The sequence below is a fragment of the Phalacrocorax carbo genome, chromosome 1 (genome assembly GCF_963921805.1).
Source record: "Phalacrocorax carbo chromosome 1, bPhaCar2.1, whole genome shotgun sequence".
Lineage (NCBI taxonomy): Eukaryota > Metazoa > Chordata > Aves > Suliformes > Phalacrocoracidae > Phalacrocorax > Phalacrocorax carbo.
The window spans coordinates 216,302,867-216,328,497 of record NC_087513.1 but is presented as its reverse complement, the minus strand read 5'-3'; the positions used below and the strand labels follow the sequence as shown (position 1 = coordinate 216,328,497).

Genomic DNA, 25,631 nt, shown 5'->3' with positions numbered 1-25,631 from the left:
GGGTACACGTGAACCTCATGAGGTCCAACAAGGCCAGGGGCAAGGTCCTGCATCGGGGTTGGAGCAGTCCCTGATATCAATGCAGACTGGGGGATAAAGGGTAAGGGCTCGGGGGTGCTGGTGGATGATGGACTGGAAATGAGCCAGCAACGTGCGCTCGCAGCCCAGACCCCCACCCGTGCCCGGGGCTGCATCCCCAGCAGGGCGGGCAGCAGGGCGAGGGAGGGGGTGCTGCCCCCCTGCCCCGCTCTGGGAGACCCCCCTGCAGCGCCGCCTCCAGCTCGGGGCTCCTCAGCACGGGACAGACACGGGGCTGTTGGAGCGGGGCCAGAGGGGGCACAGAAATGCTCCGGGGGCTGGAGCCCCTCTGCTGCGAGGCCGGGCTGGGAGAGCTGGGGTTGTTCAGCCTGGGGAAGAGAAGGCTGCGGGGAGACCTTATTGCGGCCTCCCAGGGCTTAAAGGGGGGCTGTAGGAAGGGTGGGGGCGACCTCTTTAGCAAGGCCTGCTGTGACAGGCCAAGGGGGGATGGTTTTAAACTAAAGGAGGGGAGATTTAGATTGGGGATAAGGGATAAGAAATGTTTTACGCTGAGGGTGGTGAGACACTGCAAGAGGTTGCCCAGAGAGGTTGTGGATGTTCCATCATTGGAGGTGTTCAAGGTGAGGTTGGACAGGGCTGTGAGCGACCTGATCGAGTTGGGGGATGTCCCTGCCCATGGCAGGGGGGTGTGACTAGGTAATCTTCAAAGGTCCCCCTTCCAACCCAAACCATTCTGTGATTCCATGACTCTGTGGATGGAGGTTGCTCAAGTATGATCACTTGAGCAGTATACGCTGAAGCCTTCTTGAGAAGAAGCAGAAAAGTGGGGAGACCTTTGAATTGGGTGCTCCCCTCTAAAACTTGCTGTGGGTGTGTAGTGCCCAGATAGTTGAGGTAGGGCTTGGGGTGGGAGTGAGTTCAGCTGAACACCAGCTGAGCTTTCGTTAGCAATTTCATGGGTGGCAGCAAAAAAACAAGCCAAGCCCCCGGCACCTTTGCCGTGGGGTTTTAATGCCACTTTGTCCCTCGTGCCTGGTCCTCTGGAGCCTGGCGCTGCCGACCTACAGGGTGTCACAAGGCTTTTTCTGGTGGCTAATGGGAAGGATGAGCCGGAGGTGGTTTGCACCTGGGGCTGGGTATGAGTGCCCTTAATTTCAAATGCTGAAGTGAATGAAAGAGACTACCAAATCTAATCCTTGAATGAGCCCAAATAAACCCTTCCCCTCGCTGCCCATTTGAATGTTTAATCCTCCCCACCCTATGGGGAGCCTTTCCCCCGAGCACAGCCCTTTGCCTGCTGACACCTCTGGATTTTTTTCTCCTGCCCCCTCATTTCTCCTCAGTAATTCAGCATTTTTTGCTGTACTGACATACAGAACAACCACAGCGGCCGCGTAGGAGCTCGGTACCTTGGGACCAGGAATAACCTATCCCAGAAGGCTACCAGGATGCAAAGAGCTGTCTTAAATGCCCCATCCAAACATTTCTTGTCTCGTGCAGAAGAGGTCTACTGTGAGCTTGTATATACGATTACAGACGTATCTGACTTACATGTAGGCAGTAAAATATATATAGCTGGAAATACAAGCTAAAAGTGCTTTATTACGGGCATTCTGAGTATAATCATGAAGGAGCCTGGGCTAACAAAGCTGGTGGTTAAACGCATTTGAAGGCCCTGTATGCCATGTTTTTTCATTTGTTTCATGAATCCTTTGCTAGTGCATCTCCTGAAAGTGTGCAGGTTAAAAAGAAGGGGCAGGTAGCTGGGACTCGTAGCCTAAAAGCCATTAATCAAAAGCAGTATTGCACCAAAGAGAACAGGGATGAGCAGAGCTGGAAATAATGGTATAGAAACATTTAGAAATACATGAAAAATTAAAGGCAGCTTTAAAATACCTACTTGATGCAGCCCCGTGTGCTCTTCGCTTTGCACAGCCAGTTATTGCATCGTAATTTTTAAAGCAGTTCAGTTAGTGCTTCTCGGAGCTGGAGTGCTGTATATTTTCCTTGGGGAGAACATTAAATGCACACTGGCTTTCCTACTCCTATTGATTGTGGAGATGGTATTAAATTAAAATAAAGCAAGAAAACAACTTCTGATTTCTTCTGTGAGGGATCTAATAAATTTTGTTCAATATGTTTTCATCTCATTTTCTTTCCTTCTGCATCATTGCTGTAATAAGGCCCCAAACCCCAGCAGAGACAGGGTCCCATCATTGCAGATCTGTACAAGTAGAAAGTAAAGGATGTTTTCTTTCAGACCCTGACATTTTCATGTCTCCAGCAGGAAGCCCATGAAGATTAACAGCACTCAACATAAAACGAGTGGGTTTGGCCCACTTGCTGTTGATTTTTGATGCAAGGTGAAGAGGCAAGACAGATGTGGCAGGAGGGGAGGAGGGTCAGCAGGAGGAGCAGGGATTTGGAGGCGGTCTCTTAGGGTATCCAGCAGGAAAATCAGAGCAGGTTACTAGATGCCTTGGTGCTGCCACCTCTCCTGAGCTCATCCCTGGTTGTTGGATCTGGGCTTTGTCTTATACCCCAGGGGACCACCATGGGGACTGCAGGTTTTGCTTTCCTGAGGGAAGCTTGTTTGTGGTCATTTGGGGGGCGAAGAAGAGCCAACAAACCTAAATCCTAATGGCTCAAAAACCAATAACATATAAAAGTATCTCATATATTTTTAAACCCACTGGGTTTTGAGCACTGGGAATTTTCAAGCACGTTTCCCCTGGCACAAATTGCCCCAGATTCTGCTACTTTCTTATCTTTCAGTATGTCCAAAAAAGGAGCAAGCCACATTAATTTTCCTGCACCTTTCCCGTCTCTGTTTCCCCTTAAAATAGAAAGGACAAGTTTTCTTGCTGGAGGGCAGCACTTATCAAAGTTTATGAGATCAGAGTGGAAGATAGAGTAGAGCAGGGCTGGCTGCATCTTTTCGCATCCGAAGCTATTAAAGCTTCCTTGATAGAAACAGTATTTATCGGAAATGAAATTATTCTGAAAATGGCCATAACTTTCTTTCAGAACAACAAAAGATGCCACAGTAAGCAAGATGCAGTAGTACCACGCAGAAGTTAAACCCCCAAAATACAGTTGTCTCCATCTGCCTGAAATAACTGTGAAGTCTTTCAATAATTGGCTGGATGGAAACACTTACCCAAAGCCACAGTTTTCCTGTGGTCTGAAAGTGGTGTGATTTGTTTCAGGCTTGTTTTTTATGTATAAACCTAGTGGTGAAAATTTTGGTCTGAGTAAAAGAGAAGGGTTTTTTGCTGAATTTGATAATGTGCACGTGCTGATGATATCTCGGAGGGCACAGATGAACCATTTGCTGTGTGTAGCCACACAGGACTATTTTTCTCATGGTTGTTGCATTAGGAACTATTAGTTAAGGATTATTATTAAGCATTACTGCAGCTGTTCATGGGATTCACAGAATTCAGGACTTATTTGGTGGGATTAACCAGCAGCAAAGACCAGAAGAACCTCTTGGTGGCCCAAGAGGCTGTCATCTAGATCCCATCCCTAGCTGTGATGAGCAAGGGTCTTCCCAACACCATGGCGTGCACGCACAGCCATTGGCTACGAAACTGTGTGCTGAGGGGGTAAAACCCCATGTAGAAACACGGTTGAGAGAATTATAGGGTAGATATGCTTGGTGTGGTCAAGAAGTGAGCCGGAGGTGGTTTAAAACCCCAAGCCAGATTGGTCAGGAGACAAAGTGGGGTCATTGAGCTTGACCCTGCAGCAATGAATGTACTGGAAAAGAAATAGTTATCTTCTAATGAAGCGGAGAGTAGACGGGGATATTTCTGATTTAAAATCGTCATCATTAATGTTCTGCTTGCAATCACTGGATCTGCAAATAACTTTCTCAGGAGCTTCCTGATTACTAAAAGGCTGTATATATTCCCGAGTATGATGACAACATAGTTTTATGTAGCCTGGAAAAAAAAAAAATCTGTTAAACTGCTGCTTATCCAACATTAACTACAGCAATTTTTAATTAACCTGATTTAGAAGCCAAATATATCACTGATGAAAATGAGAGGGTAGAACATACAGTCATTTATTCCAGTACAGTGGTCATGATTGTTGAATTAGATTTATTCAAATGAACCTCAAAATTTTGCCGCAGTAGTCAGCTGTGTGCCGGGTGCCAGGTTTTAGAAATCGGCATGTTGTCAAAGGGCAGTGAGCTTTGGGGTATGGGGGGGAGAGATTGCAATGTGTTTGCCTTGCTGTTCAGAAAGAGGGAGGAAAGACCAACACTCACTTTTATTTAATAAAGCAAAAAAAAAAAAAGGGGTGTGAATCAACTGCTAATTACCTCTTTCCAGCCTTTGCTGGCAACCAGCAGACAGTGTCAGTGGAGCTTGGCATGGAAACACTCTCCAAGGGTCATTTTGTCTGCCGTTGGGTTGGCTCTGCTCTGGGACGATGGCCAACGAGATGCACAGATAAACCAAGGCAGCGGCCATGGTGGTGAAGCATATCAAAGCCAAACTTTCTGCCAGCAAAGGAAGATTAACGTCCCATTCAGTCTGTTGGAGGGATTTACGCAGGAGCACCTAAGAAAGGATGGAGTTATTTGAGTGTTACCATTTTCAGTGGGGAAGACTTCCAAGAAATGGAGGTAGGGCAGTAAACGAAAGCAAAATGGAGCAGACCGAGGTGCAGATGTTGTCGTCTGTGGTCTTCATGGAAGACAAGAACTTCTAATGAAGTGAGAGGGAAGCCAGGGAATATCATGGAACAGATCCCCCTAGGAGCTATGCTAAGGCACACAGAGGACAGGGAGGTGATCCAAGGCAGCCAGCACGGCTTCACCAAGGGCAAGTCCTGCCTGACCAACCCAGTGGCCCTCGATGATGGAGTGACTGCATCAGTGGGCAAGGGAGGAGCTGCAGATGGACTTTTTTGACATGGTTCCCCACAGCAACTTTCTCTCTAAACTGGAGAGATGTGGATTTGATGGGTGGACTGTTGGGAGGGTAAGGAACTGGCTGGATGGTCGCATCCAGAGAGTAGTGGCCAATAGTTCGATGCCCACATGGAGACGGGTGATGAGTGGTGTCCCTCAGGGATCCATACTGGGACCCGTACTATTTGGTTCATCAATGACACAGAGAGTGGGATCAAGTGAACCCTCAGCAGGTCTGCACATGACACCAAGCTGAGTGGTGCCGTTAACGTGCCAGAAGGACGGGGTGTCATCCAGAGGGACCTGGACACGCTGGAGAGGGGGGGCTGGGAGAGCCTCATGAGGTTCAGCAAGGCCAAGTGCAAGGTCCTGCCCCTGGGCTGAGGCCACCCCGGTACCCACACAGGCTGGGGGATGGGGGATGGAGGGCAGCCCTGCCGAGAAGGGCTTGGGGGTGCTGGAGGTGAAAAACTGGACACGAACTGGATCGAAGGGAGAAATGTTTTACGCTGAGGGTGGTGAGACACTGGCCCAGGTTGCCCCGAGAGGTGGTCGATGCCCCATCCCTGGGCACATCCCAGGTGAGGCTGGACGGGGCTCTGAGCGACCTGATCAAGTTGGGGATGTCCCTGCTCACTGCAGGGGGTTGGACTGGGTGAGCTCTAAAGGTCCCTTCCCACCCAAACCCTTCTGTGATTCTGTGATTCTAAGAGATTGGTGCAAGACAACTGCACTGTGTGTAGGTGCACGTAGGGACTTGGGTCTACAGTGTATGGTTATTTCTAAGCCTCCACATACCTGACTGCTTAGACGATTTCCTCTGAACTCCCTATGACCGATCTGAGTGAAGATGATGAAAACTGAAGATGCTGTGCAACTTTTTCTAAAGCGCCCATTAAAACCTCATGCAGCTTGGAAAGGTACGAGCTGCTGTGCGTGTTTCTTCCAGGTGGCCTGGCAGGTAATCGGGTCCCTCGCAGCGATGGCAGTTGTGCAGCCATGAGTGAATATAAGGGCTGGCATGCTTTCATGCAACATCTCTACCTTCCCTTTCGCAAGAAGCTCTGGTTAATGGAAGTGCTGAGCACCGAGAACTCAGGCTGGCTGCTGAGCTCTGCTGTTAGGATTCAAAGTGCTACGATGATTAAGCTATGAAGGCTGCATGCAGGCAAGGAAAACCTTTCAAATATAGCTGTGCTGGTGGTTTTTCGTAGCTGAATTCTGCATTCAGTGTGTGTATTTTCTCGATAGTTTTCTTCAGAGCACATTGGAGATTCCAGTGTTCTTTATTCTAGTTATCGTCCTCGTTTTCTAGAGGAGTAAAGATGAAATATCGATGTCATGTGTAAGTCTGTAGAGCACATTCAAAGTCCTTCCTATACCCTGGCCAACTGAGAAGACATCTGTGCTTTACCTCTCAGCTGTGTCAATGGCCTCTTTGCTCACACAGGTTGTTTATTTCTTTCCAGGGGTGCTCCTCTCTTCCCTCTCCCTGTTGACAAAAGCATAATTGCTCTTTTTTTCTCATTGCAGGTTATCCGACGGGCTACCCCACCGCTGCCCCAGCCTACAACCCAAACATGTATCCAACCAGCAGCCCCGGCTACGCCCCAGGTAAAAATCTGTGTACGGAGATGAGATCAGGCATGTTGAAGCATGCAGGAGGATTTCCCTTCGGCTGCTTGGTGAACAAAACCCAGCAGTTTCTGTGCGTTTGTCAGCAAATGCATTCCAGGGAAGGGGCCCGTGTTAAGCTCTGCCATTAACTTCACGCCCTCCAGTGGGAATATTTGTCTGTGTTGCAAAGTACTTTTGAGGCATGAATTATATCTTAGTACTAATCCCAGGATTTTTACACTCCTCACTGCTTTGATACCTGTGCATTGATGGCTTTTAATATTTTCTGAATACCACATGCTATTTCCTGAGATTGCCTTCCTCTTCCCTCTGCCTGTCCTCACCTTCCTCTTCCCCCTGCCTGTCCTTCTCACCTTCCTCTTCCCTCTGCCTGTCCTCCTCCTTCCATCTCATAGATGCAGAAGTGTGAGCAACCACGTCCTGTTTAGTGTCTGGGTCTCCCATGCCGTGTGTTTACTGTCCTCTGCTTTCCTGTGGCACTGATGGACTCTGGGTCTGTCCTAGTGTCTTCCGTCGAGCTCCTGCCCTTCGCACTGCCCTGAAATGGCTCTCCCAAAGATGCAGCAAGCTCTTCGTGGCCAAACTCTGGAGCTCTTCTGCCTTAGCCTTGGTGTGCTGGTTATCTTTGACAGCACCAGCTGCACTCTTCTCCATAAAATCTTGTTTTCCCTTGGCTTTCCCAGTTTGGCCAGTTGTTTTCTACCTCTGTTGCAGCTTGTCCATTGGGACATATTTGTCATCTGCCTCTTCCAGCTTTCCGTGAAAGCTCGGCCAGGCTTTGTCCTTTATTCCCTTCTCTACTACTCCCCGTCTATCTCTGGGAAAGTTACTTGGAGGTACAAGGACAAAATTTTTCAGGGAGGTCTTCATTTTTCACACCAGCCCCATGCTCTTTTGTGTCTTCCTCTGTAGTTCCTCCGAACCATCCTACCAGCCAGGCTGATGGGTAACACATTCATCCTCCGTAGCTCAGCCCCTACCCTGCAGCCCTGCTCTCTCTGCCGTCTCCAACCTTGACAAATCCTCCTCCATCCTTCTGGAGAGCTGGTAAAAATATATTTCCCAGTCCACTGCTTTAACTGTGTCATCCCCCTCTTTGCCTCCCTCTTGCTCATATCTAGCACAGGCTGCTTGTCTTTATTTACAGGAACGACGCCCACTCCATTCAGTCTTGGTGTCCAGAGCCTTACTGCTCTTTCAGCTCAGCCAGTGATGTCTGTCCTCTTCACCTCTTACCTTTCCAAACACGCATCTGCTTTGTTCCTTCTGCTTCTCTCAGTGGAAGGAGGCTTCCCCTTATCACCCACAAAGCCATTTCTTGTTTGAATTCCTCCCTTAGCCGTGATTTTTTCTGACAAAACCCCACGACTAGATTGCCAAGCTCCTTCCCTTCCCTGCTGTTGAGCACCATCTCCGTGCCTCCGTTCTGCCTGTTTTCCACTGTTGTTTCTTGGCCAAACATGTACCCAGCCCATGGCTTTGGTTATGGGGCTCCGTGGATGCAGAGAAAGGCCTGAATGGAGGAGGACACACGCATATCCAGGACCTTCTTGCCTGGCCATAAAGAGCTGGACAGGAGAAAGCCATCAAAGCGTGTTGGTGGCATAAATACAAACCCAGTCACCCCCTGTCCATCACTTTGATGTTGAACACCTCATCTATATGAGGTGGGGAGGCGGGAGATTTGCTTGTAGCCAAGGGCTGCCGGTGGTAGAAGATTCACGTAGAATAGGAGAGAATGTAAATTAATCATGGGAGCTGCTGTCAAATAACTTCCAACAAGGACACTTATTATCCCAGAAGAAGTGGACCTTCCACTGTTTTTAAGTCAGAGAAGTTACTCTGAAGCAGGAGTCATGGAGTAATTCCCACCTGTCCACAAGGAGTTGCCTTCACCACAGCACAGACTAATGAGGTTCTGGGCTTAATGAGGAGTATTTGAGTTGCTCTGCTAAATCAATCATTTGCTTTTTTATGCTTCAGAGCCAAGATTTGGAAACTTTTATAGAAGTCTTTTTAGCGTTGAAGACTTCTCTTAGGTCCCCACTCAGGAAATAATTTAACTGAAGTCAAACCTACATTTAAGTACTTCACCAAAACCAGTCCTTTGGAAGGACCAAGCGACCTTGAGGTTTTAAAACGCGGTTAAATTCTCTGCTTTCAGCCAAATATCCTGGTGGATGGGGGCCTCTTGGCATGACAAAGGGTGGTAGAAACCCAAGGGCTAAGTAGCAGTTTCAAAATATAACTCTTATCCGGAGTCAATTAAGTGAAAGGTAGTATAAGAAAAGGAAATCTTCTATTTAATAGCAATCTTGAGATCTTGTTGCTCAGAGAGGTTGTGGATGCCCAATCATTGGACGTGTTCAAGATCAGGCTGGATGGAGCTTTGAGCAACCTGATCTAGTGCAGGATGTCCCTGCTCACTGCAGGGGGTTTGGACTAGATCACAGAATCATGGAATGCCCTGAGCTGGGAGGGACCCACAAGGACCATCGAGCCCAGCTCCTGTCCCTGCACAGGACACCCCAAATTCACACCGTGTCTCTGAGGGCCTTGGCCAAGGGCTTCTGGAATATCGCCAGGCTGGTGCCGTGATGCCTCCCTGGGGAGCCTGTGCCAGGGCTCCACCACCCTCTGGGGGAAGGACCTTCTCCTAATGCCCAGCCTAACCCTCCCCTGGCACATCTCCCTGCCATTCCCTCGGGGCCTGGCGTTGGTCACCAGAGAGCAGAGACCAGCCCTGCCCCTCCTCCTGCCCTCGGGAGGGAGCTGCAGAGCGCCATGAGGCTGCCCTCAGCCTCCTCTGCTCCAGCTGAACAAACCCAGGGACTCCAGCCGCTCCTCGTACGGTTTCCCCTCTAAACCCTCCCCCAGCTCTGTGGCCTCCTCGGGACACTCTCCAGTAGCTTTATACCCTCCATGTCCTGCGGCGCCCAACGCTGCCCACAGCACTCGGGGTGAGGCCGCCCCAGCGCGGGGCAGAGCGGGACAATCCCCCCCCTCGCCCGGCTGCGATGCAGGGCTCGGTGCCCCCCAGCGCACGGCTGGCCCTCTGGGCTGCCAGGGCACGCTGGTGGCTCGTGTTCAACGTGCCATTGGCCAGGTCCCTTCCAACCCAAACTGTTCTATGATCAGAACATTATTTATTAGCTGTGGGTTATTCAGGCTGTAGTGTGTTATCAGAGCGTTTTCTTTAAGGGATATCGTCACACAGGTCAAATGCAAGAATTGACAGTGTCTGAACTGTGATTGGAAAAGCATTTCTGAAATCAGGCCTGTGCCTTTTTTCATGGTTTTTGTGAAAAAGGCCTGAAAAAAATCCCTTTCTCACCTATTTCCAAGCACACATTGGAGATGAAAAATAATATCTCGCCCTTCGTTTTGGCTTCATGGCTTTTCAGTTGGCCGAGATGTTTATTCTGAAGGCTTCGCCTCAAAAAAGCTGCGGGATTTTAAACCTTCTGAATAAAGCTGTCTTTTCAGCTAAGTGTTCAGTCGTCACCAGAGTGAAATAGATGATTGCGTAACGAACACAAAGCCGGACTTTGTGGCAGTCTTGCTAAACCCTTTCTCCTCTGAACTGCCAAGTTTTCAGTCTCCGGGTTGTCGTAAAATCAGTGGATCCCCAGGCTCCGGAGCTTTCCAAGGCTGATGAAGCAGGAATGAGGGTTTCATTGCCAAAACCTTTTGATGCTGTCTTCTCCACATCACAGTTTTAATTCACTGGTATTTTGCAAGGTTATTAAATAAAGCCGTTTACTGCGGATGACTCTGTAAGGGCTCTGTTGTGTTTCGTTTGGTTTTGTGTGTTTCTGGTAGGGTCTTTAGCTGCATTTTTTTCCCCCACAAAAAAATCTTAATGTGTAAGATGAAACAAGTTTTGTTCCCCTAGATGTGTGTGGCCACCCTCAAATTTCCCTGGAGGATATAGCACTGAAAGAGTAAAATGAGAAGAGTTCCACGGCATAAAAAAGCCCCACAAATTTATTAGTGGCTTGTCCTGCCAGAGGCTGGCGACGTCCTCCCTGCTCAGCCAGGGATGTAAATACAGCAGCATTCCTGCATATTGGCCTGGACATTATAAAATGCCTCTTGTCCCCAGGCACTGCCTGTGCCTCGCGCAGGCAGGAGCTCCACTGCTGAGCGGGGAGATGGCCAAGGGGACACCCAAGTGAGAGGGGACACCAAATCGCTGCAGGATGAGGAATTTTTTGGGGGGTCTATGTTGCTTCTTGTACATCTCGGACACCATCCTTGGGAGGCTGGAGTTCCTATTAGCAAACAAGTTGAAACAACCCCCAGAAATGCTCTGTTGCTATTCAAACAAAATACTTTTCTGTGCAAAATCTTGATGAAATCTACACGTTCCCCTGGAAAGATTTGATTTCAGTTCAGTTTAATTTTCCAAATTAGAAAGAAAGAAAGAAAGAAAAAAAGATCAGGGGATTTTCAAGTATTTTAAGCAGCTGCAGCACACATTTAGGGAAGATTAGGTTTCCTTTAGCTGTATAGACCTTAGGTCTCTAACCTTTCCAGCCGAGGCCCCTCTGTGTTCAGTGGAGAGAGATACCTCCCAAGAGAGATTTTTAGCCCATCCTTAGGGACAGACTCCCCATGGGTGTCTGTCTGTCCTACCAGGAGACCTTCAGATGAATCCTGCCTGGGATGTCCTTCGTGTTCATGAGGAACTGGAACCCAAGAGTAGATGCTCTCTCAAGTAACTCTGATACATGGTCAAGATACCCTCAGAGAAGGAGACCTCTAGGATGATGGTTTACGGATTGCTTTCTTGGCATAGGTTAAATAGCAGGAATAGATTGAGAAATGGGACCCACCTGGCGTGTAAAAGTGTCGGTCCTGGTGTGGGCCTCCTTCTCTTGAGCAAAGAAGTTGCTTGCACCCACAACAAAGACAAGAAAGAAGCGGATGCCCCAACCCAGATGGTGAAGAAACAGTCAAGAAGACTAGGAGAGAACGAGGAAACACAAGGATAACCCTGGAAATCGGGGGTTGCGCAGGCCGGCAGTGACCCCTTGGGTACCGCTTCTGGAGCCCCATCGTTCCTGCAGCAGCATCTACAGCCTGTGTCCTCCACCCAGCAGAAGGGAGCCCCACACTCAGCAAGGGCCGGGTTGTCCACCTGCCCTGGTTAGCATCTCCTCCCTGAAGACAGCCAGATCGGCCTTCAGAAGTTTCCTCGTGATGTTTGGGATGGAATGATCTGCCCCAAACCTTGTTAGTCAGCGGCTTTTATAGCGCAAATCCACAAAGACTTTGATTTTTCCCTACCTTTGTCCTGGCGGCTGTGGGTGTCCTCTCTTTCATTAAAGATGCTTAACCTCCCCGGTGCTTTGATTCTTGCTATATTTTATCGCTACAATACTTTGCAGCAAGCAGTTCTGCAGATTAATTAAGGCTCGAGTTACTGATTTTTTTTTTAAAGCAATGCAAATAATCTTCTGTTGCTTTAGATTTGCATGATGTGAAAGGGGAAACGAAAGCCTTGGTCAATCTTCTTTGTGCCAGCCAGCCTTTTGTTCACTCCCCCGACGCTCCCTTCTGAAGTACAATCCTAATCTTTACCGACTTGCTTTCTCTAAAAAAAAATTGTTTTGATCATTTTTGTCCCCACTTGCCGGATCTTTTTGTTACGCAGCTTAAGGCTCAAGCAAGAAAGCGTTCACAGCTGTCTTGACATTTAAATTTCATTTCTCTGTTTATGATTCTTAAAAACGCTTTTAATAATTTCCTATTGTCCAGAAAGCTGACAGGTCATTTTGCATTGAGAACAAAAACCTTCCAATGCGTAACACAGCATAGCTAAGCACTGAATCAGCGAGGAAATGGTGAAGATTAAAACTGGTGCTCCTCAACCCAACTCCTCTTGTGCAGGAACCTCCATCCTCCTCATAAACCATCACGCAGCTCTTGAAATCAATGCAATTTAATATCGCGGCAGGTTTTTCCCCCCGTTATTTGGAGATTTATCTCGTGGGAGGCATGGTTCAGAGCCCTCAGCTTGTTTGTGTGCGGCCGGGAGGAAAGATGCTTTCCTGGACTCTGCTATGCTCAGACCAGCGGCTCAGGAGCCGGCGATGCACAAGTGCCAGTTAGTGGAGAAAGAAAAGCCTGTGTGATGTAGTGGGTGAGGACAGCATCTATCAGCATTATCTTTAAAGGCAGAGCAAAGGCTACAGAGGCAATCCGAGGTCGGACCTTTCTTAAACTTAGAGGCTTCTCAAGCTACTTGCAACTCCCTCCCAGTTTTTATTGAAATATGTTTTTTAAGATCCCGATTCTGCCACAGGCAAGTTGCCACATTAACAACTCCGGAAATCAGGCGCTGGCTCTACCACCGAGACCTCCCAGCATTGCACCCGCTGTCAGCGGTCACCTCTCTGTGGAAAACAGACTTTAAGGAGAAAAATCAAGAATTTTCGAGAGGCAACTAATGCAAGATAAGCTCCATAAAATATTCCAGCAGTGGGTACATGCAACAGAGCGGGCAGTGTCCTCAACTGTGTTAAATGGAATTGAGTTAAAGTAATACTGTGGTTCAGTGGCTGAGTTAAAACCAGTCATCTGTATCGGTACGGAGAGCCTTTACTCAAATTGAATCAGCTGCTGTCATACAGGAGGCTGGAAATAACCCCGCCGTGGAGAAGAACATGCTGCTGGGGTTCATGCCATCCATCAAACACACCGGGAACCAGAGGGGATCAGCTTTATTTTTAAAATCTTTGATTCCGAAACAGCAGACTAATTCTAACTGTATTTTTAAGGCATTTTAGATGTTGAGCCTTTAGCTGCCTCGCTACAGAGAGAGATGCTCTCTGTTCCCAGTGGAATTGCTGCTCTCAGAATCATCCCATCCACTGACAAGGTTCTTCTGTTTCAAACCTCCCTGGCTGGGAGGGGGGTGGTACCCGCTGGCAGAAATCCTTCAGGATCACTAAAAAAAGCAATCACAAACCAAAGTTTCATCTGCTTGGGCATCTGATTCTCCACATGTAGGTTAACCAGGCGAATGTGTCCCTTAATACTACTTGGAATAGAGGTTGAAAAGGGTGGGAAGAGCATCCTTTGCTTGTGACTTCAGAATTTGTGGGATGTAGTTGAAAGCAAGCTCTCAGTCTTGAAGAAAACTGTTCTGTACAAGCTTGATCTTCCTCTCTGGTCCACCCTAAAGGTGTTCCTCAGATGAGCTCTCTCTGGTTAGGTATCTCTTGCCCCAAACTTCATGAGTTTTGCTCGGCTTCCATGCAAAATCTTAGCAAGAGACCAACCGCCGAGTGAAGATGAAGGCTGCCCTCTGCTCCTGCCCTTGGTGTGATTCACCCCAGGTTAATTTTCAAAGTCTAGTTTTCAAATACCTGCTGCTTAAGTGCCGTCCGCTTTCATCCTTGATGTCCTCCAAACACTCACGCTACAGTCCCTGATGCCACGCTGGAAGTCAGCGGTGCTCGTGCTCTTCTGTTGACCTCGTGGTTCCCAAGACCCTGGGATCCACATGGAAAATTCAACGCTTTAGTGCCCCAAACTTTGTAATTGCCTCAATCAGAGAAGCGTAAGGAGGCACGGAGAGGAGATTGGAGAAATCTAGAGTCCCCTTGGTCCATGCAAGTCCAGCAGTAGTGAGGGAAGGAAAATGGTAGCTGGAACCAGTCTTGATTCCTCCCTCTCTCAGTGTCAGGGGTCTGGTGAATATTTGCTACTGTTTGAGCACCAAAAGGATGATAAATTCTTCACCAGTTTATTTCAAACCAACCCTTCCTGAGGCATAGATAGCAGCCAGCCACTGCATTGCTTGCAGACCTTAGCCAACGGAGCCCCACGTCAAGCAAGGGAATGAGTTTTATTTCCATCCCGGTTCGTTGAAACAACACAAGTTCCTGCCTTTTGTGGTTTTCCTGTTGTGTTTTTCCATATTTGTTAGAGGGAGGGACAGAAGGCAGGCTACAAGATCACTGCACAACACCGGCATTGCGAACTCGGATGCTTGCAATAAGCCTGGTTATTTAGGACAGTGTTATTAAAAAAAAAATCTTTTTGAGTATGTAAAAATGAGTGCCTAAAATCACTCTACTGCAGAGACACAGGCTTGCCAATTTAAAAAAGAAAATAATGTATGTCTTCATTAAGCCTGGTGCATGTTCCCTCCCAGGCATTCTGTCTTCCTGAGATGGTTGTTTTGTTTTAGCTTCCTTCATTAAAACATGCCTTTTTATTTCCCTGAAAGTAGGGCACACACTTTTCGCATGGAGGCTGGCTTATGCTTTAACTGTGTTTATTAATAATGCAGGGGAGAATAATGCTTTGCATCCATTACTTCAGTGCCCTTACAGAGCAGAACAGATATTTCTAAAATCAGCCTCGGAAATTAGGGGTCTCTGTGGGGATGTTGTGGGACAGGACGGAGGCTCCGATCTCCCGTTCCTGCTTCTGGGTCCTCCCTGGAGGAAAAGTTGCTCTGCAGTGGGAAAGTGCAGGCATCGTCTTTCCCCACATAAGTGTTCTGACACATCCTCTATAGGCGCCCGGTGACTATTTAGGGATATCGCTGGGTCCCCTAAGGTGGGTATCTTGGGGTCTGGCGTGGTGAGTATCCCATAGGGCCTTAGAAGGCTTTCTAAGAACAAACGCTCCCACTGTTTTGAGGCACTCAGGCACACAGTAATGGGACTGCCTGGGGAATTAAGCTTATTGCAAACTTTGTAGGAGGCTCAAGGTCGCATCCATCACAAATAATGTGGGCAGAGGGAAGCAAGAGACATATACACAGTATCATCTGCTTGATCCTTTCGTTGCGATTCTGTACTCCTCTTAATTCACGGAATTTTCTTTAGGCACATCTGGTTTATATTTTCCTCTTTTTCACTTAAAATATGTCCTGAACATCACCACGTTGGCTAGAGGTCCTCACAGGGAGACAGGCCGGTCCCAGCGCTGCAGAGACCCATGCTCAGTTTACATTGCTTGCCCAGCTCCCACCACTAGATTTGCCAGGGATACAACAGATAACAAGTAAAAGCTCTTTATTTTATAGTGAACAACATAGGTGAAAGGCTAAACCAAATCCCAAAGTCACTAGTAGGAGATAGACCTTAAATGATATTGGATAGTCATGGCTGGATTGTAACCTCTGTGATTTGTAGCTCTGCAAAGGACCGGGAGATATTAATGTTCCTAGAAGCCTCCTTGGTTCACCTTTTGTGTAGTTTTAAGTGATGGATTCTGTGAGGATCTTTAATTTAATGTACAGAACATGCACAGCTATGGCAAGCTCACAGCCGGCTCGCACCCAAATTACCTTGCTTTTTTGGTAGGTCTAGTGTGGAGAGGAGAAACCGCAGAGGAAGGATTCATATAACATCACAATAAATTGTCTCATCAGTCTTGGAGACTAAAACCTTTATGAAATCCAGAGGCAAAAATGAATTTGATTTTGGATAAAGCGTAAGTGAAAGAGTGTTTCTGTCTTGGCGCTGGGAGTTAGCTCGCCAGTGTGATGTTCTGGAGTGCAGTGTACCATGGAAAATAAAGCAAGGCAGTTGGGAAAACCTTAATAACTCGCAAACCCTGGGGAGGGGGCGCAGGCTTGGAGCAGAACGTGATCAGTGCTCGAGTGGAGGAGAAATTGCACTCTGAATCTCTCACTTCCCGCAAACCTCCTGGTTTTCTCTTGAAGAAGGTGAGGAGGGAGGAGCACGTTTCCACGTCTCCAGTAGCAGAGCACCAGCCAGCCAGATCTTACACCCGTAAACACCTCCACGCAGCTGATGATTGCTGTGCCGTCTAGTAAAGCACCGCTGCTGGTGTCCTCCGCGCTCCTGTATTTCTGTCCCACACTAGGAGGGTGGTCTCATGAGGTTTTGGTGTCCCAACAGACCCACAGCAGTGCTTCTCTGCTCTGTCTGGGCAGTCGTGTCCAATGTGGGCCGTGGCACCAGCGCCGATTCCTTCTTGGCCTCCTCAATCCCTCAGCCCCCCAACTTCCAGCCCTGTGGCACTCCAGATTTACAGTTGCATCTTCAGAGATGGTTAATTAAGAGTCCGAGCAGACACGGAGGTGTTGGAGGGTTTTGAAGCATCATTGCTCTTGCCTTTGGGCTGCAGAAAGGTTTACAAGCCCTGACCAAGTCATGAAGTCCCTTCTGTGGGGCTTAGCGCCGAGCCCCTCGGGGGTAGGAGCGTGCCTGGGAGAAGGAGTTATGAAGTGCAGCTTTAAAATGTCTTCATCTGTGACTCCCTTTGGGCCAACAGGGGGATAGGGAACCCACCACCTCCTCCTGTGGGTGCTGGTGTCTCTCCCAGAAGGCTAAGCCCCAGATGGCTTTTTCCAAGCTTGGCTGCTTCTGCTGTCAGAAACAGTTCCCTGTCTACAAAATCATACCTCTGTTGTTCCCCTCTTGCCCAAAGGTCCTTTTTTTTTTCTCTAGAACTCTCTTGAGTTGTCAGATCTGTCCCAAAATCCCTTTACTGCATCTCTGGGGAAATCCAACCTGTCCCTAATGCCACCCGTGAGGAGAGAAGAGCACAACAGGGACATGCCCTGACCTCCAACCTTCTAGAGATCTTGGGGGATTCGGTAATTTGATGTAGAGAAAACGTGTCAACAGTCCACCTTCTACATTCACAAAAAATACCTTTAAATAAGCCATAAGTTGGTGATTTTCTTTGATTCCAGCAGCTGCATCATTTCACCTCCTTTACCCTCCACAACTTCACAGCGAGGTCTAATCACTAAGCGGCTTGCTGAGGATCGATCAACCCTCATGTAGTTTTCTTTCCTTAGTAGCTGGGTGTGCGAAATATGTACTGCGGCACATGGAAAACCTGGAGCTTATATCTTTTATAACGACAGCTAGAGCAGCTTGTTGAGCTGGTGAGCAGCGAGCTGCAATAACTGGCTCAGGATTTCAAAAGATGTATGCACTCCTTTGGGACTTAAACCAAGGTTGGTGGGGGCCACCGTTTGGGGTTAGTCTGGAACAAACAGTTAGGACAGATCCATAGTTTCAGGGAGGTGAAAAAAAAGAAGAAAAATAGAAAAAGACCTATTAAGCCTTTCCTGGAGGCACCAACTTTGGGAAGGGGCCTGGCTGTAGGCTTGTGTTAGTGATCTGTCTTCTCTGTAGATGTGCTCTAGGAAGCCTCTGGTGTAATGGCAGTGCTTAGATAAGCATTGGCAATGTGCTTGGGTATAGGGTAAAGGTACAGCCAGTGCTGGTTCATCATGCAGAGGTGCATTATGGCAGTCTGTATACGACCTTTCCCTGCTTCAGAAAATTTAAGACCCCCAAAATGACTGAATTCTGTTGGTCCCTTCTCAAATCCCACAAGATCTGGCATTTGAGATTCCTCTTGATTATCTTACTTGGCTTCATAAAGACTGTTCTGCAAAATGGGACACAGGGCGACCGGCCCAAAGCCACTGCTTCAGCTGACTGTCCTTTCCAGAGTTCCTAAGGACCACCCAACGCTGTGATGGAATGGTCACAGTGACCAGTACCTTGTCCGCTGGTGGTGCTTGGCCATGCAACCATCTCAAAGGGTTTTACTGTGAATAAAAAGCCTTGCACACCAGGCTCAGCCTGTTCTCTGGCTGGGAAACACAAGGCCAAAGACAGCCATTACTGGTCCCAGTGCACGGAGGTGACCAGTGGTATCTGGGGAGGGGTGGTGGCTCTGCTGGCCATGTCCCCCAGGTGTAGATCTTCATGCAGGTCGCTTAGCTCAGGAAACCAGTCATTTTGGGTAGGTAACAGGTTTGTTGCAACGCACTGTGCAAACCATCCCTTCGTGGGGAGCAGGTGGGGCGAGAGAAGCCACGGTGTGACATTCCTACAGAGTTGTCCTTAAAAGGTGGGGGGAGGAAAGGAAGAGAGCAGCAAAGCGGTTCAAATGTGACATAAATATGGGAAATTTTCTCTTCGTTGCTCTGTGTGACACCTCTTCTCTGTCTCCACTCAAGCTACACTTCTGATGAAGCAAGCCTGGCCACAGACCTCCTCCTCCTGTGCCACGGAGGGCACCTTCCACCTCCCGGTGGACACCGGGACCGAGAACAGAACTTATCAGGCTTCTTCTGCAGCATTCAGTAAATAAACCTTTTCTTCTGGGGTTTTACTTGGTTGTTTTGTGCCCATTTGCCTCCTCTCCTGTGGGTTATTCGGGGATGGGGTTATTTGGGATCAGCCCATTTGCTGGTCATTCGTGTTTGTGCAGGTGCGCGTGTGTCCGTGTGTCCTTCCCTTGGACACAGGTGCTGCAGGTCCTGGGCGTGCTCGCTGGCACCACGTAGCAGATCCACCACCTTCTGCCACTGGAGCTGCCCGGTGGGAGCATTGCGCTGCTGCTGCAGTCCCTTCTGGGATGAAATTTTGCAGAGCTCTTGGGTTATTTTCTTTGGAAAACAAGGTAGCATCCCTGCTCCTTTCTGTTCGCATTTGTTAAAACCATGAATGAGCATGAAAAGGAGAGCGCTGACCCTCCTGGTGCTCCTTTGGAGGAGGAAGAGTCAAGTGGGGAAGGGTGAAGGCCTTTCTTTTAGCTGAGTGTTTTGTCCCCGTGAGCAGCGTGAGGTTGTTTGCACGTGTTTATCTGCAGTGGGCATGCTCTGTAGTTGAGCATGCATAGAAAAACCAAAGGGAGATAAATTTCTAGTCCCTTAAAAGTGAAAGAAAGAATTCCAAAATAAAGCGTGATTTTCAAGGAACCTGGGCGAAATTCCCACCTTTTAACTCAACCTGGCTGAGCAGAGGCAGCGGGAGGAGCTGCTGCTTAGGGCTCACAGTCAAACAGGCTTTTCCAGGCAGAGCCTTGTAATCTCACCTCTTATGAGGCCAAATAGTACCTCCAGGAGGGGTGATAAGCTCCCTGATAAGGCCCCCGGGGCTTCCCCTGGTATGTGGGCTGTCCTCTGGCCCCTTCCTGACTGCTCCTGCCCTCGCATTACCTGCTAAAGCTGGTGCACGGCTAGCGTGGGGCGTGCTGCAGGCGTGAGGTGGCCCTGCGCCTGGGTTCAAGATGCAAGATCAACCGCCGGTGCTTCCAAACACCCCTGGGACCTGGAGAAACTCCCAGTCGTATTTAGAGACGAAAATACAAGGTAGCTTAAAGTGACCCTCCATGGGCCGTGTTTGCAAGGCTGGGACTGCTGTGCCCATGCACACACGTGGGTTGAAGCATTCCTCACCCTCTGTCTGCTGCAGGCTCCCTTTTGGTGCTAAATTAAATCATTTGCAGAATGACATGAGAGGAAGAAATACTCTTTCTTTTTTTTTTTTGACAAAAAGAATTATTAAAAATAAACCTATTAAAAGCCTTTGGAAGACTTTATCTTTGGAAAGGGATGTCCCTACCATGCTTTGGGGTAGGGGCTGTGTGCCTCACACCTAATTTCATGCCAGACCAGATTTGACTGAGTTGTAAGTGCTTGAAAAATCTCAGCACATAATTAGTAGAAGCCTAGATATTATTTGGCAAAATTCCCTTGGAGTTCAACCCGTGCCTGGATGGGATTTCTCCTCCCTGTTGCACCTCCAGGCTGCTGCGGGTGAGATTCCTTCCTCGAAATCAGAGCAGATACTAGGGTAGGAAGGGGTCTGGGGACAAAATTTGGCTGTGGCCACCCAGTGTGGGTGATAGTTTAACAGTACGGTCACCAGCCAGACCCATGCAGGTTGGCCTCACTTCCAGAGAACTGGTTTGGGCACATTTAATTTGGAAAGTAAATTTAATAAAGCCTTGAGGTTTGATTTGCAGCGATGCTTCAGGCTTATAACTGCGGTTGGCTTCTCCAGAGCTCTGCTGGGAGATGCCACCTCAAGCACAGGCTCTGAAAAATCAGAAGCATTTCAGGTTGGGCATCCTAAACTGGTTCTGTCCTTTGGCTCCATCTCACCTAGCCCAGGTTTTGTTCTTGGGAGAGCAGCCTTCCCCGGCACCCCGTGGCGGGAGAGGGTGAGAGCTTACTCACAAGCGCCGGCAAGGTGTCAGAGCTGGATGGAGGAGAGCCAAGATGAAGCCTGAGGGATAAGTGCTTCTGTTCCCAGGGTGAAGGGTGCCTACCAGTACAGACTGGAGCCACACACCGAACAGGGATAAATACGAATAAATGTGTGATAGGTGCTCAGTACCTCCCCACATCTGCACCGCTAAGACGGAAAGGGTGCTGAGGGCTCAGCTGGGCTGTGAACCTGCAGTGAAGGATGGTGCCAGGACATGCATGAGCTTAAAGGCTGGGTACGGGCTGCCCAGGTGCCTTCATCCCGGCCTTACCTACCCTTTTGGCTTTTTGTCCTTTAATAATGGGTTTTCAAAGCTTGGTTTTGCCTGAGGTATTTTGTTTTATTGCTTAGATGCTCCGGTTGAGATCAGCGGGGTCCTATACACAAAGGTTTGTGCATGGTAGTGAGCAAGGTTATAGATTTTGTGGTGATTTCTGCCCAGAGCCTCCCGTTTGCTCCTGGCTGGCTGGTGAGGATAGTGGTGGCAATGATGATGTGCTGGGGAGGACTTCGGCAGAGGCAATGCAAGCCTGCCAGGCAGCTGCCCCTGCTGGTGTCCACACCATGGCATCTTCCCCTGTGATGTCCCCATGCTCATCAGGCCAAAACTGTTCCTCCAGCCCCCGACGGGTACAGGGAAGATATCTGGATAATAAAGCCAGGAAAAAGGCTGGAAGAGGATGAGCCAGGCTGGAGGGCAGTGGCAGGGGCAGGACCAGGCGCTGGGAACAAGTCACACTCAGCTTGGCCATGGAACAACGTAGGACCTCCCGGAGGTGCTTGCGGCTGCTCACTCCTGCCTGCAATCCACCACGGTGTGAGCCCCAAGCTCTGCCCGGCGTCATTCTCAGGGATCTGCCTTCTGCTCCCAGGGGTGGGAGCGCACTGAGTGCAGCCTCCCGAGACACAGCTTGGATTTACTGAAAAAAATGCAAGTCCATTTTTATAGAATCACAGACTTCTGGAATCACAGAATGGTTTGGGTTGGAAAGGTCCTGCAAAGATCATCCAGTCCAACCTCCCTGCCATGGGGAGGGACATCTTCCACTCAATCAGGTCACTCAGAGCCCCGTCCAGCCTCACCTTGAACAATTCCCATGATGGAGCATCCACACGTCTCTGGGCAACCTCTGCTGGTGTCTCACTACCATCATCATAAAAATTTCTTCCTAATGCCCAATCTAAACCTACCTTCTTTCAGTTTAAAACCATTGCCCATCACCTTCCCCAGGCTGAACAACCCCAGCTCTCCCAGCCCGGCCTCGCAGCAGAGGGGCTCCAGCCCTCGGAGCATTTCTGTGCCCCCTCTGGCCCCGCTCCAACAGCCCCGTGTCTGTCCCGCGCTGAGGAGCCCCGAGCTGGAGGCGGCGCTGGAGGGGGGTCTCACAGAGCGGGGCAGGGGGGCAGCACCCCCTCCCTCGCCCGGCTGCCCGCGCTGCTGGGGATGCAGCCCCGGGCACGGGTGGGGGTCTGGGCTGCGAGCGCACGTTGCCGGCTCGTGTCCAGCTTTTCACCCCCAGCACCCCCAAGCCCTTCTCGGCAGGGCTGCCCTCCATCCCCCATCCCCCAGCCTGTGTGGGTACCGGGGTGGCCCCAGCCCAGGGGCAGGACCCTGCACTTGGCCTTGTTGGACCTCATGAGGTTCACCTGGGCCTACTCCTTAAGACTGTCCAGGTCTCTCTTGATGCCATCCTTTCCCTCTAGTGTATCAGCTGCCCTACTCAGCTGGGTGTCATCTGCAAACCTGCTGAGGGTTCGCTCGATCCCACTGTCTGTGTCACTGACGAAGATATTAAATCGTATTGGTCCCAGTACAGACCCCTGAGGGATGCCACTCATTGCTGGTTTCTACTTGGACATCAAGGCATTCCTTGTAACTCTGGCCATGGCCATCCAACCCATTCCTTATCCATCTAAGGAATTACGCTTATGGTGAACCCTTCATGGGGAAACAAGAGGAGTTGGTGATACAAAATTCAGCACAAACCCTTTTTTTCCCCCCTTGCCAACCTTGGAGATAATATAGAAAAATTTATCTGTGCAATTCAGAGCACTTTTGTGTTGCAGGATCAATAAGGTTGAGATTTCTAGAGTGGCACGAGGGATTTAATCAGCAATTTAATAGAAGCTGGAGCTTAAAAGCTCGCTATTGCTTTTAAAATCCCAGCCTGCTGCTGAACCGCGATGCGGCAATAGCTTGGACCGTGCCAACCTCCTAATCCTAATAAGGTGTTAGATAGTCACAATTAGGCTTTAAAATTAGCTGTCAGACATGCTTTTCCAAGAGAATCATCCATCGTCTTGTGTCATTAAGACTTGATTAGGCTTTATTTTTACCCACAAATTGTTCTATTTTTTCTCAGTTTATAAACATGGAAGATTACATCTGCCTGGACTATTATGTTTAATACCTTTTTAATATCGTAGCTAAATTGTCTGTGCAATCGGGAAACAGCAGCAAGTGTTAGCATTCAAGGCAGGGAAACCACGCAGCCTTGAGCTGGTCCACGTCTCCAGATGCCCATCAGAAATGAAGCGTGATGCTGAGAACTGGCAGCCTCCAAGGTCTTTGTTTGAAAAAAATGGGTTCAGAATAGAAAAAAAATGAAATCCGTAAGACTGAAAAACAAGAGGTTGGTTGGTCTGTGGGTGATGTTGGGTTCCTGGAGGACCTCATGATGGAGGAATCTCTGCTCTAGTGAATACGGCCGTTTCGAACCTGCATTTCCTCTCGCTGCTTCCATCTCTCATTTAAAGATAGTTGCTGTCCTGCTAATGTGAGTCAGAAAAGGAACCACAGCTATTCCGCTGTTTAATTAACACATTTTTTTCCAATCTGCAGTAATCAGGAGGCGGTGAGATGCTGTTTGGGAGTTCCTAGAAAGCTCCTCGTTACCTTCACGCTGTTTCAGTGCTGGGCAGATAATATGGGATATTAGCAGACTTGAAATCTTGGCCTTCATTAATTCCTGCCCTGAACACTGGCGGAGTAAATTAGTTCATTATATTTGAGTGTTTAGATGTCTTATCGCTGCGCTGAGCCTTGTCTTCTCTCCATCCTACACAGACTTCGGGGCCCATTTGCTCTAAGGATGATTTCTCCCAGCCCTCCTGCAAAAGCTGGCTACCATTTCTCAGCAGCCATCCCACCCCACGTGCTTTTCCTTGCTCATGCGAGCAGATTTTTTTATCATTTCCATTTTTTTTAATCATTCATCGAGCTGTGACCAACACCTTCAAGCCTTCACGGCACACTTGACGCAGCGCGCAGCGTCCCGTGGCAGCAGCTCAGCTTTCAGTCTACCCTAAAAAAAAATCAAACCCTTAAAGCACAACTTTAAGCATTCTTGAGGATTCTTCCCCAATTTAGGACTTAAGTATATAACGTTTCAGGGGCAACTTCATGGAGCCTTCCTTGGAAATGCCTCTAAAGGTTGGGAACCAGGTACCGCGTATCCTTGGTGCAGGGACATCCCATCCTCGGGGCAGGTCGCACCTTCTTTAGATGCTGTACTTTGCCATGAAGTCTTAAGGTACCTTGCTGCCAGGTAACAAGGACTGGATTACGCAGTGTTATCATGGACCTGCTTAAAGCCACCCCTTTCCTTCTGGAGAAGAAAATCAGTGGAGGATATGGGGGTCAACCCCATATTCATCACAAGTTAACAGATAGGAGGGTGCCTTGAAAGGAAGCAGAAGAGTGGAGATTCTTATAGGATGTCCTCACTCTGGGGAAAGCCTTTAAAAAAAAAGGCAAATATGATCAGACTTGCATTAGAGGATCTTGAGCTGGTACCGCTGGGTCTTCCTGGAAGGAAAATATAATTTTATAAGCACCGGACAGCGCAGAACTTAATGCAAACAGCAGCAAAAACCCAAAGTGACACCCACGGCCAGCAGGTCAACTGATATCATGTTATCCTTTAGGTTATCTTCTGTTAGCTTAGGTTTATTTTTGGGACAAATTTCCATGTTTTGGAAAGGATCCTTCATTTTAGTTTGTTCCCCATATCTCGGCATCTCCTAAATGCTGCAAGATAAGTTCAGGTTTCTTAAGACCTTTGATAAAATGTAAATCTGGGACTCGGATGCTCCAGCTTAACAGCCTGATGGGATGACGGGGAAGATGGGGAATGCCGAATTCCTTTTCCTTATATTTCCTTATATTTTCCTTATATATTCCTGCCGAATTTTCTTTTCCTTATATCCGAACAGAAGAAAGACAAAAATTTCAATCTGCCGTATCAGGATCACAAATACTGCAAGGGACGTTTCCCCTGCTGCCCGCTCCTGCCTAATCACCGCCCTCCTAAGCCCCCGCTGCTCCTCCCGGCTTGCCAGCAGCCTGCTGTGCCTGTTTACCAAGCAGAGCAAATGGCTTTTCTTAATGGCAATAAAGCAGATTTGCTGCTTTTGTTGCTAATGCAAATAGCCTGCGGGGAGTGGGACAGGTATAAAGGTGCTCGAGCATCACTTGGGGTTGCCTTTCCCATCTGCAAGGTGAGCTGATGGCCACAGCCCTCCTTTGCAGGAGAGGAAACTGCTTGGCACTATCCACCTTGATGAAATACTTAAAGGCATCCATCCTTTTCACCTTAATATTAAGGTTTGGACCATTGGTGTTGCTGCTTTTCCACCCATTGCTTGGGGACGTAGGCAGGGGACAGCAATACTGTGCCATGAAGTTAAATCCTCCAGCAATTAAATTCTGGTTTTACCTGAGCAAAAAAGGTGAAAGGACAAAAACCTGGGGAGGAGAGAAGGAAAAACGTGATTCTCATCAAGTAGATGTAAAGAGACGGGTAAGTAGGTGTAGGGATGCTGCTGTCTTAGGTGATTTAAGTGCTGGTTGCGTCTCATCAAGTCATGCCTTGACCATTGGGAATACCCATCAGCTCTACGGCCCGGTATAGGCAGCGTGGGAAGAGCCACTGCTGGGCCGGGTGGAGGACGCAGCCCTGGCTGGGGTGATCCATTAGCCAGGGGCTGGGTGCTGGGCTTGGAGGTCTCGG

At 48.7% G+C, this 25,631-nt stretch overlaps 1 protein-coding gene across 8 annotated transcripts in view; it reads left to right on the top strand.

Moving 5' to 3' along the window:
* Nucleotides 1–25,631, top strand: part of FAM168A (family with sequence similarity 168 member A) — a 228,197-nt gene that overhangs the window by 190,504 nt on the left and 12,062 nt on the right. For 7 of the 8 annotated variants that reach the window (XM_064441556.1, XM_064441558.1, XM_064441559.1 and 4 more), the window contains 2 exons: nucleotides 6,500–6,580; nucleotides 18,582–18,707. In XM_064441556.1, coding sequence (XP_064297626.1) covers nucleotides 6,500–6,580; nucleotides 18,582–18,707 — 207 coding nt within the window. The remainder of the gene's footprint in view (nucleotides 1–6,499; nucleotides 6,581–18,581; nucleotides 18,708–25,631) is intronic. The other variant, XM_064441557.1, reaches the window with a different exon arrangement.